Raw genomic sequence first — 13,716 nt, forward strand, 5'->3', positions numbered from 1 at the left:
TCTGGGGAAAAAAAACTCTAGTAAGGCATGCACAATGAAATTCCACTCAAAATATTTTTTCTTTTAATTATAGCGTGTAGTAGTATAATTATTTAAATCGAGTCTGTAAGGCCATGCTAGCCCTTATGGAAATTTCATGATACGAATCGAAGTTTATTTTCACAGCGTCAATTATAGTGGTTATCTGCCCATAGCATGTTGTGTTTGCCAATCCCGACCTTACGAACTCAACACTGAAATATTCAGAGCCTACGCCGCGAGTGGATGTGTATAGGGAGGTTGTTTTATAACGGGAACAGCCGTTTTCAGTTTAGTTAAAATTTATTTTTACCCCTTAAAATTCGTTTTCTTTTCACGTTCTTTATACTTTTCGGGAAAAGAAAATCTTATCATAGGTAACACTACTCATTATATTAGTCAAATATCGTGTGTTCATCAGTTAGCTTGTATACGCATATTAACGAAAGGCAAAAACCAACAGATTCGCATTAGCGTGCTCAATAATACTAGACTTGCCGTCTCATTGACGTCAGTTTTGAAAAGCCTTAAGCAGTTTTGGCGGATTCAATTTACGCCCTTTTCCATAAGATTATTTTGAGAATTGAATTTAAAGTCAATTGAATATGTCTTTTTTAGTCTTAAAAAATTTGTAAAATTATGACAATATAATGATATGAAGGAAGGATTTCTAGGAGGGGCATACACAAAAAGAAACTGAAAATAAAAACATGTGATAAGAGGGGAGTAAAATGTAACAGCTAATTGAAACAGCGGTATTGAAAAGAATGCCTGAGCCGTATCACTACCCAAGTTTCGTGTTTATCCGCTCAGTGGACAATCTAAGAAAAAGAAATCCCTGTTTTGTTTGAGGGAATATCACCGGATGAAAATGTGAGTTTTTGATCAGAAAATGATTCAGAGAACTTTTATGAATTTACAGACGTCTAAGTAGCTGGTTTGAATGCATGCATATAACATTGTTGAAAATGCGTATGAATTTATTTGATTCTTCTGATATTCCCGCTAAGTGAAGTGTAGAATAAAAGCATTAAGTATGATAAGACCATGCTGCCATCCGACTAAGTTTTCCCCACAGTAGCCTTACATTCAACAAAACACGTGTGTTGACGTTTGAAAACTAATTGTGTGTGCTAAGGAAACGTTGAAAAAATGAGTGACGACGACCAAGTCGTCCTTACTTTGGGTGGGTAGACAGCATAATGCGAAAACAACTTCACTGTGGAAACAAAAAGGACAAAAACTTGGATAGATCGGAGTTCAGCCGACTGTCAACAAGTTTTGGTAAGTGTTTACACGGAGAATGACAGTCCTGCTAAAGGACTAAGTCGCGTTATGATGAACAAAAAACTTAGATCACCGAATCAAGTTGGTGAAACGAACACAATGGACTCGTTTCAAGATGGTGGCCAACAAAACATGAACTCGACACAAGGCGAATTCATGGATGGTTCTCATATGAATGCAGATATGAACAATTATCCCCCATCTTCGATAGGTATGGAAGGTTATGGTAGAATGAATCAAAACGTTCATCCTAGTCAAATGCAGGGCTACAGCCCTTATAATCGTGAAAATTTTAACCCTGGTGAACAACATGGCGGAGCTACAGGAAGTTCGGATTATATGAATCAAAACGCAAACTTTCAGGGACAGTACCCTAGACAAGGCATGCCCATGGGTATGAAGCCTGGGATGAGGGCGGGCATGGGTAATCCAGGGGCCCCAATGATGCCCCCATATCAACAACGTATGTCGGGGCAAAGTATATCGCAACAAAGTGGCCCCACTCCTACTCTTAATCAACTTTTACAGACTCAGTCTACATCCAGCACGTCGCAACGAATGCAGCCTAACAACTACAGTGACTACCCTCAGAAAGGAATGAATGACATGAGTAACCCATCGGCTTACAGCATGCAGCAGCCCTGGGGTGCTCATCAGAGACCCATGGGGTACCACCCCGGATCCATGAACAGTCCAGGGCCAGGGTTTAGAGGACAGGTATGGTCATTTTCTTTCTTCTTATCACAGAAAAAGAATCACTGACAGTTCACAGATTCATAATCCCCGCCAAATGCTGAAATTATGGCTTATCAATCTGTTACATAATTAAGGTTCACTAACCTTCCCATTTGCAGATTGGCTAGGAAGATAAGTAGGTCTTGTATCAATGGCAATGCACTCACTGACAATGCTTTGTTTACGCTCCTGATTTGAACATGTGTTTACATCGCCAGGGCTTTCAAAAAGATTTGAACAAGGTGGTACTTTATCAAAAATAGGAGGTACCACTTGGCGAACGCCAAAGGCGTGAGCTCGCTAGGGGGGTCCGGGGGCATGCCCCCCCGGAAAAATTTTGAAATTTAGAAGCCACCAGACAGCATTTCCTGGTTTCTAGACACATAGAAGTATGCTGTTATCAGTGTTATTTTTATGCCATGTTTCCAAGTTTATTTTTGGTCAATACATTTTACATGTGAAATTTAGCACTGGATGGTGGAATTACATAGAAAAATTAGTTATTTGAGCAGAGTAACAATAAGATTTAGGTAAAACTTCTAAGTTCTATGCTATATTTCAATTTGTTGATATATATTTGTTCAAAAAATTTTGCAAGGTTTGAGTTGTAATTATGTTTTGAATATAAAAAAAATTATTGAGTCACGAAAGGAAATGGAAATTCAAAATTTAAATTTAATAAAAGAGAAATGAAATTGTATTTGCATTAAATGAAATTCATTTCTGTTCTACATTAAAGTGCAGATTAAAAAATAAATTAGAAGAAGCACTATATGTTTCATAGCATGTACCAATAAATTCAGCATATTTTTCATTTACTGGTACATGTACATATAAAATAATATACATGTGTAAATTACTCAAAGATGACATAAAATTGGAGACAAAAAATTTTTAGGTATGACTCCCTCACTTTACTGGATATGGTTACAATACTGGGAAGAAAGTAAACGTCCGCAAGGTCATTCTCTTGACCACTAGGAAACTGCTGAATCAAAGAATTAAATGTATGGCAAAAGAAATAGTTTCTGTTTTATGTCCTTTTGTTTCATCAGAAAGTTGCAGATATTTAAGACTGTAAGAAATTTATATCGTCAGCTGCGGGTTTTGACACTTAAATTTGAAGAGTTGAGGCTATCAAAATGTACAGAGGTGGTCAAAGAACTACCTATTGTTCATGTCGGTTTCTCTATCGGTCAATTGTGTTGAAGACTTTCCGCGGTCTAGTTCCTTGTATCTTAAAATCTTTTGTGAAACTCATTACCATGGCTTTAAATTGACACTTTTATTTCTGACACCTGGATTCCTATTTTTATTTTTTTTTTGGCCGTATTTATTTAAAATATATCCATAGTCATTAGCTTTTGTCAAAATCAGTAACGAAGGAATTTGACGGATCGAAATCTACTTTCGTTTTCGACAAGATCTATAAGACGCGTTACGCAATCTCTTTTGTTTCATTTATTCAAACGCTTTAATGATCTTCTTGACTAACCAATCAAAAACGTTATTAGATAACATTACGGTCTAAGAATATTACAAAGCTTGTGTAAAACATGGTAGGGCCTATCGTATTTTTACGCGATTTTTTTTTCTCCACTGAATATTTTGGCCGGTACCATGAACGAATCCAACCGGGTAAAAGTACCGGGTACCGGCAGATTTTGAAAGGCCTGCATCGCTGAAGCAATTAGTATTTGAATTTGGTGGCATTTTTTTTCCTTTGAGAAAAAGAGCCAATGCAATTTATGATTCTGCATTGATTGATTGCCAGTGTTGAGGTTCTTTTATGAATTATTGGTTAATGGATTATGTTTAACTTGTCAGAATTTATTAGATTATTGAATATTGAATGACAGATGTTAAAAAAAGTAATGTGTACTACAATTTGCTTTGACCCATTTTCTTATTTCTTTCCTGTTTGATACATACTTATGGTAATGTCATGTTTGATTGGGAATTCAAGAGTGCAATAGTAGGTAATAAATCCATTGATAAATAGTCATAAGTAGCAAGAGAAAATGATTATTTTATTTAATGGTCACTCATTATTTTTTTCCTGGAATGATGCCATTTATTAAAGTTGCCCTATTGTGAGTACTATGTGTACTCATTACTTGATAATTTTTTATCACACAGTGACAAGTTGCAAGGAATGTATTTGATCAGGGTCTTGAGTAGTTTACACATTATTACGGATGTGCAATTTTATTAGCATACATACATCTAGGACCATCTTTAAAATAATGTTTACTTGCCCTCTCCTGACTCAGTTATTGGGTGGTAGGTAGGTGTGAAAACCTTTTTTCCAGAAAATGTCAACATAGTTATTGACAGGATAAGAGGACTAGAAAAAATACATTTTGTCATGGAATTTAAAAAGAAAATTTTTTTTTTGTCAGGCTATTTTAGTCATGTACTAAACATGACAAAATGAAAGTTAAGGGACTCCGACCCTCAGCCAGGAAGGACAACTCTTTAATTTATAATTTAATTCAAAAAGTCTTTAAATGAAGCTTGAAAATTAAATATTTTCATGCAACAATTTTCATTATATGCCTCTCAATGTGCTTCAAGGTTCTTTGAACTTCTCAGAAAGATCTAATTAAAAAGTAGAAATTTTTATCCCGAAAAAGCATTTTTAGATACCAATGTTTATTAACATGACATGAAATTAGAAGTGATATATGGAGCTTTGCAAGGAACCTTGAAGCACATTGAGAGGCATATAATGAAAATTGTTGCATGAATATATTAAATTATAAATTAAAGAGTTGTCCTTCCTGGCTGAGGGTCGGAGTCCCTTAATGCCTTTCACATATATTTATAAGAAAGTTATTGAGATCAGTTAAAATAATAACTATAAAGTAGCATGTATATTGACTTATTGTTGTGATATTTTTTTGAAAAATCCTACACCACTGATCCATATGACCAGCAAGTCAATAAAAATTTAATTGATTATGTTGTTTAAGATCCCTCTTGAGAATTTTTCACTCATATATGGAAAAGCCACCACTTAAAAAGTTGAAATTCAGTGCAAATGTTTAGTACTGTAAGTAGGCACAATTGTTTTAAAAAAGTAAATAATTTTGATGATATTTCAGTTAATTTATCAATGTATGGATTCCTAATTAGATCTTATAATTGAGTATAAAATAAGAATTTTGGATTTCCATCATAACTGAAGGTACAATGTAAACATGGTAAATATGAGAGACTGCATTACTTGCTTATATGCTTTATTTCCTCTTTAAGTTACTGTATGTATAATATTTAGTGTGTACAATATTTGATGGAAATTGATTTTTGAAGAAGTTAGCATTGATTTGATTTTGTGAATTTCTATGTAATCTTTTGTATATAAGTACAATACATTTATTATGCATTGTAGTTGAAGTAAGTTCTTATCCACCAAAGCCACTAAACATACACTCAAGCAAAATTAAATACATTTACAGTACATATCATTTAATACTAGCAAGAATATGAAAAGAAAGAAAAAAGTAGCCAATGATAGTAAGGGTTATAGGTCTAGATTTTACAAAAAACTACTCTTTTTAAATGAATAATACATTATGGTCCTTTGATAAAGTGGATGAAAATTCTTTTCTGTTTTTTGAACATGTTGAAATATGATTGAAGCATTTGAAGGTGAAGGGTAGGTCCCTGCCATTTCATTGCAGAAGATGCTGAAAATCTTGTTTATAATTTATATGTACACACATGATAGCATGTGACTTTAATTTCATGCAAAAAAAAGTTAAGCATGAAAATAGGTAGGTGGAGATACTGAGTGCATTCATATTGAATTACAAAGGGGGGTCTTTATGGAGGATTGGGATTTAATTATGTGTAATGGTTAGGGCCGTGGATATGGACATTTGGATTGCTCCAGCCATGCATTTTCTTTCCTGTTACAGATTTGGTGCCGTTGACCTCCCCTGGACTTGCAGGTGAAAAGAAAACTTGGGTTGTGTCGAGGGCGAAGACCATTTAAGGAGGGAGGAATATTATATCGGCCTGGATGTCAATCGGTAGAGCACCTGACTAGTGATAATTTTATGCATTTTCTCCTTTCCTGTTACATATGTTTGGACATTTGGATTGCTATGTTTCTGTATTTAAAAAAGAAAAGTACATATTATTGCTGTTTGCACATGTAATTTTAATTTCTGTTAAGTATGAAAGTAAATTTTGGAAAAAGAACCTATTACACGTGTATGTAGATATATGTACTTTGATAGTATGTGTATCAGTTTAGACACAGCCCACTTATCACAGGTGAGAATAGATTTGTCAGGTGTAATTACAGGTAGATCCTGCATATGATAAAAGAAAATAGTTCCTTATCCCATTTGGAGCACTTAATGACCTCGTGCACTAATCTGTCGAGAGGGCAGATGTCACAATCATTTTTACAAATGTAAACAAAAAACCCATTCCATAAATGTTAGTGAGCAACGAGTATAATTTGTTATTAGAGCACACAATAGTGACATGGGTGAATATGCAAACATGCCAGCTATGTAAAGGATGAATTTATTTGTAAACAGAATGTCTACGTAATTGAATGGTTGAGGGTATTGACTTCATTTACAACATCAGACAGCTGAGATTTTGAGACGACCCCTGATATACGCTGAAGAAATTATTTACTCTCTCACAATAGTCATTATGGTGATTAGCCATGTGCTTTTCAGAAACTGTCTTTGATATTTTAAATTTATCAGAAGTTCAAGTTGAAAGTTTGGGCATAATTAAAATAGTTTTCTGAAAGTCACTGTGGAAATGGAATATTTATCAAGATGTCATCTTAAAAAATATCTGTTAGTATTTTATTTTAATTCAGATTAAGGGGACACTTACTTTATGAATTTCTCTCAACCAGTGGTCTTAGTTATTGTTTTTTGAATTTACCATTTTTACTTTTCTCATTAAAAAATTATTGAAATAAGGTTAAAGAATTGATATTTTATTTTATTTAGAACATGTCTGATTTAAACCAACCGCGAGGTGGTTACTCCCCTTCCAATTACCAAATGCCACCACAAAGTCAGTTCGGTGCTGGGCAATATTCCCCTAATTCCCGTTATGGTAGTATGGGTGCACCAACACGGCCAGGCCAAGCCAACATACCAAATGCAGGATTTGGCCATCCAGTAAGTCTAAGTGTGGTATTGTTGAATTTGTCATCACATAAATTACATATTGTGACAAAATGACTCCCCCCTAATGGAACAGCAAATAAGTATTTTAAAAATGGTGTACAGTCAACTTTTAATGTCTTTTTTAGTGTATGGGAGTATGTTTTTTTCTTGCACTCATATTGAGGTTTTGTTATCAACTAGATTAATTTTTTTTTTAGTAAGGAAAAAAAATGATTAAAAAAAAAATTTCATGTGTTCTTCCAGGATCATGATTCTGAATTATTTTTATTATATATTTCGTTATCATGTTTATATTTAGAACTCAAGTTCTATAAATCAGGTGTGTGTGCAATCTCTCTTAGTGCATCATCATCTGCATATCTTACAGTGCATCCTTAGTCATGAAAATCGTAATAATCGTTGTCTAATATTTCAGAATCCGCAGATGTCGTCTGGGCAACCTCCGGGCCTGACCCCACCCCCTCCAGGTGGAATCTCCTCCCCGATGCCTAATGATTCCCCTCATCACCGTCAGGCCTCACCCTCACCTCTACGCCGTCAGCCAACCCCCACTTCACGATCTTCATCCCCACAAAACGCGCCTGGCGGAGCTCAGCAACAGCAGCAACCCAGTCCTTCTGTAAGTATATGTTAACACCGCACAGCATTGCATACTGGAATTATTATCGTTTGCAGCTAACTGTAAAGTTTCATGTTACGTCACGATCTAGTTGACAGCTGCACTCAAGGTAAATTGTACACACCTCCTAACCGCATGCTTTACGACTGGAACTTTCTTCTTATCCCCGATTGGTTGCTCATGCATCAGACTATTTCTGTGTCAATGTTGATAATTTGAGTTGACCAATCACGTGAGTTGTTTACGCTGGATGCATCTGACGAAAAAGATAGTGACGTAACATGAAACTTTACAGTTAGCTGCAAACAATAATAAATATTTTCTAGCGTTTAGTACAGTGGACCCTCATTTATCCGGACGCTTTGGTTCCCAGTCAATTTGTCCGGATATGTGAAGCATCCGGATATCTGAATCACCAGTTAAACAAGACAGAATAACATTTAAAAATTTCGTTTCGATGAAAAATCGTCCGGATACTGAAGCATCCGGATATCTGAAGGTCCACTGTATTACTATTAAAACTAGAATATTTGGACCACAAGCTTAGAAAGCTTTGAAGTTTTGTGTATTTCACTATCCAGCGAAGTTCCCATATATATAAGAAACAGTGACTGTATCAGACACATATCACATGCTGAAATACAATAGTTTGTCTACTTTCATGTTCTACTGTTGAACATATGGAATATATATGTATGAGATTTGAAGAGACTTAGAATTTCAGTCAATAAAATTCCCTTGTGTTCATTTAGAAAACATACATTTCTTGTTTGGAAGGTCATAAGATGGTTTTTTGGCTAGGTCAGATAATATACGGTAAATTGTAGTGAACTTGAGGGTTGGTATTGCAAGTTGAAACTTTGACAGTGTTGTATTTAACAGTAATTTTTATCAAAAATGCTTAACGATGATGAGTAGAGACTTTGAAAATTATATATGTCATGAGTCAATTTCGTCAACATTTCCACTTAGTCAAAGATTCCACTTTTACAGTAGTTCATGAAAATAGGTTAGTAACTAAACCAAAGTGTTATATTATATATGTTCCTCTATCTCAGTAAAATATTACTAGGTTAAAAAATCTTGACCACTTCAAAAGTAGCAACTTAAGGTGACATAACCTTTAAACTGTGATGTTCAAATATACAATATTTTTAAAAGAATTTTTCAGCTAAAAATATTAGTGTCAGCAGGGCAACAGTAAACCTTATCTTTTTTTTTAAGGCCGAATTAGAAACGATAGTAACACTCTGATGTTTTCCACTGGATATTGTAGAACTTTGGAAAGAGGGTTTATGTCACCTTTTCTCATGACAGTTACACTCCAGTAGTACTAGTTTAATTTTAGGGCTAAGGCTTAAGATTCAAGGCCACTAAGTTTCTATATAGGGAATGCAAGTTGTATAATTTGATTTATTAATTTTGAAATTTAAATATTTATCTTGATGCAACACTGTTCAATCTCTCGGTAAGCAATTGAGAAATAGGTTTGTTCTTGATTTTCTGAGACTTGGATCAGGGTCCATGACTTTGACCTTTTTTCTCTCATCCCTCACACCAAGTGCCCAGAATTATGATAATAATTTATTTTGCATACTACTTATCCTTTAGAAGCTAATTTAATAACACACAGCTAAATTTGGCTTTCAGGGAAGTACGTCTAGCTGGAATGGGAACAAAAAGAATGTTGATGAAGGTGATACGGTAAGTACAGATAAAACATTTTATTCGTGGTCAACGGCAGTCCTGATCATAAGCTCTTTTAAGATACTCAGTGTTTTCAATAAGATTTTCAATAGAAGGAAAAATGGATGGAATAGCAGGAAACCAGTATCGGCGAGGGGTCTGGGGGCCGCCTTAGGCCCCCAGCGGGTCCAGGACAGAGCCCTGGTAGGGGGCCCAGGGGGGCAAAGCCCCCCGGCCGAAAATGAAATTCAGCATTTACGACTCCTTTTTCTTACCTCTCAGGCCATTAAAAAAGTACATTCCTGTCACTATCAATTATCAAATTTTACCTACAAAAAAGCCAATTAGAAAACAATTTTTGACTTTTCACAGATTTGTTTGACAGACTGAGTTATTTTTCTTCTGAAAACTACGTGTCTATGAAAACATATAGACAGCTTAAGTATGAAATTCTAGTACAGACAATTGTCTGTGGTAAAATACTAGTATTATACTGAAAATTCTACAAATAAATTTAGTCCCTTTCAAATAAATTGGTTAGGACTTTTATTCATATTTAAAAAAGTTATTTAGTTAAAAATTTAAGATTTCTTAAACACTTGGTGATGTGCAGTACAACCCCCCCCCCCCCAAAAAAAATTGAAATATTCTGCAATCTTAGACTTTTCATGAATTAATCTTTAAACTGATTTACTTTTTTGACATTTTGTACAGATTGCCAGAACAAAATAATTAAGAAAATGGAATTTGAGACAAATTACTAGTATATTAAAACCTTCCCAAATGTGAAAATGATACTGTTCCTGTATTTCAAGATATCTTACACGAATAAATGTGAATAATTTTTTTGCATTTTCAGTTTGAGCATTGTTGAGGAAATTCTGTAATCTTGAATTTCTACATCTGAGTCACGATTAAAATATTAAAACTTTTATTCGTAACTATTATGCTTAGCTTAACATTTGAGATTTTCAGTTTGAGGAAATTTTGTAAGAATTCATACATTTTTTCGAAAGGTCTTAAAATTATATTGGCATAATTATATATTTGCTGTTGTTTCACCGGGGAACCCCTCACTTAATACTGAGGCTGCCGCACAATCAATTTTCAATCGAAAATTATAAAACACAAACATATCTTTTCGGAAGGGACCATGCTTTATGCCTCTTAATGTATTTGATCTCAAACGCATGTGTTACAGCGCCAGCACGTTTCTCAACGATTCGTTGTCCGCGACGCCATTACATAACACTATCGATCTAATCAAACTTCCTTGAAAAAAGAGCGCACTCAAGGGAAGCTACTCTAGATCATGGAAATAGTTGCGATAAAATCTATGGATTTCACATGGATTTCACGTACCAGCCCCGGCAAAATCCTAATGATGGAAATTTCGTAGCCGGCAAAATTTCTCGTACAGGTTAATTTTGCCGGTTGCCGGCTCTTATTGAAAACACTGATACTGAAATTACTGATGAAGAACTCGTATCAAAATGTAGTTAGTTAAATAATAGGGTAGTACAGTAAAACACGATTATGAAAAAATGCTTGGAATTTAAAATTTTGCTTTGTTATAAACATAATAATATCCCTAAAATTTTGAACATATTAAAGACCTGTTTACTCTTACTACTTTGCCATATTTTGTATGGATTATATAAATGCAAAAAATACAACTCATGTTCTCCTATAATAAAAATACGGAAATTGGGAATCTGTCTCTTTGGATTTTAGCAGTTAGTTTTCGTTAAGCTCTGTCTCAGTTTGATGCTCTTTTAATCACTAAAAAAGAGAAAGATTTCAAACATTTAAGTCATGTCAGGTTGCAAAAATGTGTTGTATTTGAAAAAAAGAGTGACTGAAATGGTTATCAGAAATGTAGTTGTTCTCTAGATATGTAAAATCAATGAAAAGTGAAATCTTACTTGTAAATGCCAAATCTCACCAACATATCTGATGTAAAATACTGAAAGACAACAATACAGGTAAACAGGTCTTGCATAATACAGTCACGGGGAATGAAAATCACTTTGCTATATCAATTAATTATAAGCATGGTCGCTATAATGGTGTTTTACTGTAGTTCATTAGGGACAGAGTTTGAGGAATTGTTGCTATAGTACATTACATTTATAGTGATTGTTCTGAAAACACCTACCTACATATAGCAGTAGCCTTAGATGCAATACAGAGAGTAGAATTACTGTAAAATCACTCATTTTCGTGGGGATCTAATTTTCATTGTTTTCGAGGCATGGAGAGGCATACAATTTTATGACCACCATGAAATTTAAAAATTCCCATGCATTACCACTAAACATTCTCCATTTAGTCCCCATAAACCAATTTTTCCCTTGAAACTTGAAAATGTGACCCCATGAAAATAAGTGATTCAACAGTATCAAAGAAAAGTAACAAATAGTGAAAATAATCAATTAACTCCTATGTAAATCTTGTAGTTTGACATGGATACATCAGCCTGATATATGTTAATGACTCTAAAATCAGTTGCCTGTTTAATTTTTTTGTATGGTTGATTAGACCTAAAAATTTTGTCTGTTGTCTGTAATCTGAACAATCCTTTAATAAAGGAAAAGGTCTAAGGGAACAAGAGTTAAATTGCTTAACAAAAATAAGTTAAAAATGAAACACCAGAAGCTCAAAATAAAATGCTTATAATATAATACTGATTTTGACAAAATCCCAAAAGCTCACTCATTTTCTCATTTCTTTAATGTAACCCTGGCCCCATTCTAAAAGAGTTCATGTAAAGTGTGAGGGCCCTGTTAAATCATTATGTAGTGTGATAAATGTTGGGAGGAAAATCATACTGTTCAAAAGTTATGTCCCTTGGAGACTCCTCTAGCCAAACTGATTTTTGACAAAAAAGATGGTAGGCATCTTGCATATTGACTGCCCTTAAATGGGACTACCAATACACTGATAAAATATTTTTAAAAAGTGAATTAATCACAGAGCACCAAAGTTTTTGTAGCATAAAAAAAGGGCAGTGTTGTTGAAACGTGTGAAAAATTTGCTTATTTTGAGTCTTTGTCAGCTTTGACAAATTTTTCAGCTTTTCAGTTTATCTGCAAGGGGACAAAATTTGTTTACATCCTTCAAAGAGTACTATGGAAGTCCAAGAATTCAGATTCTTTTAACATTTAGTCATAAAAACAAGATTATTTTTTTTCAATTCCCATTGCAAAAGGTGTAGCCCTAGGAGGTGTCAATATATATTTTACACAAAGAATTAATGACTTTCCATATAAATGCTACTAATTTAAACCTTAGATTGAGGATGGATCATATATTGTAGATACATATTGTTTAAACCATAAATGTCATAGTTACAGTTTTGAAAAATCTCAAAAATGTAAGCATTTTGGCCCATAGATTTCTTATGATCAGGCATTGGTAAAATGCAGATGATTTTTTGTCAGACATGATTTAAAGAGGCTGGGGGTGGCAGCCATTTTTAGACTATTTCAATCTCATTAAAAAGAGAGCTCCATATAAAGATGTACAAAAATGATCAAATTTTAAAAGTAAAATGTGTGAATTTTTTCTTTGCCAAATGATAGTTGACAGCAAAAGATACCGTATCTAAAAAATAAGTTAAATCTGGTGGTTAATTTGGGATTAATTTGTTGACCCACCAGCCTCCTTAAATCTCAAATTAAGCCGTAATTTTTAAGAATTTGATGATCTTGAACATCATTTATTTTTGTGAATATGACACAAAGCTGAAATTTGAATAAGTAACAGTTCAAAATGTACTTAAGTTAACATCTCAAAATCATCATCTGGACAATGAAATGAAAGAGTTGTCAAAGGAAAATGCACACACCCCCTTCCAAACACATGCTCAAAAACTTTCCAGACTTGATATAGAACCCCCAAATCCTGAAATAGTCTTGCAACAGTCACACAAATCATCTGTGAATCAGGTCATCTTATGGATAGCCTTGCTTAAATCCAGGAGTTCAGATAGAAGATGGCAGTGATCGTGATTACTGTAGATCACTAAATTTTTCGTGATACCTTTTTTTCGTGAGATAGTCATTGACTCTTGATTAGCCAGACAAAATTTTCACGAATTGTGGTTATTGCTCTATATAATCTTAAGGAATACTTTTATACGCGAGAATTAAATTTTCGCGAGCACACTGTCTCGCGTTATTACGGGAAAATAAAGTT

The 13,716-nt window shown here is 34.1% G+C and overlaps 1 protein-coding gene across 6 annotated transcripts in view; it reads left to right on the forward strand.

The window, feature by feature from the left end:
* Positions 1-743: 743 nt before the first annotated feature.
* LOC134281190 (trithorax group protein osa-like) overlaps positions 744-13,716 on the forward strand; it is a 35,949-nt gene continuing 22,976 nt past the window's right edge. For 2 of the 6 annotated variants that reach the window (XM_062763665.1, XM_062763663.1), the window contains exons 1-4: positions 902-2,022; positions 7,029-7,202; positions 7,627-7,830; positions 9,481-9,534. In XM_062763665.1, the coding sequence (XP_062619649.1) occupies positions 1,354-2,022; positions 7,029-7,202; positions 7,627-7,830; positions 9,481-9,534 (1,101 nt within the window). In that variant the 5' untranslated portion in view covers positions 902-1,353. The other 4 variants (XM_062763666.1, XM_062763667.1, XM_062763661.1 and 1 more) reach the window with 4 other exon arrangements.

The sequence above is a fragment of the Saccostrea cucullata genome, unplaced genomic scaffold (genome assembly GCF_032062105.1).
Source record: "Saccostrea cucullata isolate Sc308-1 unplaced genomic scaffold, CSIRO_AGI_Scuc_v1 ctg395, whole genome shotgun sequence".
NCBI lineage: Eukaryota > Metazoa > Mollusca > Bivalvia > Ostreida > Ostreidae > Saccostrea > Saccostrea cuccullata.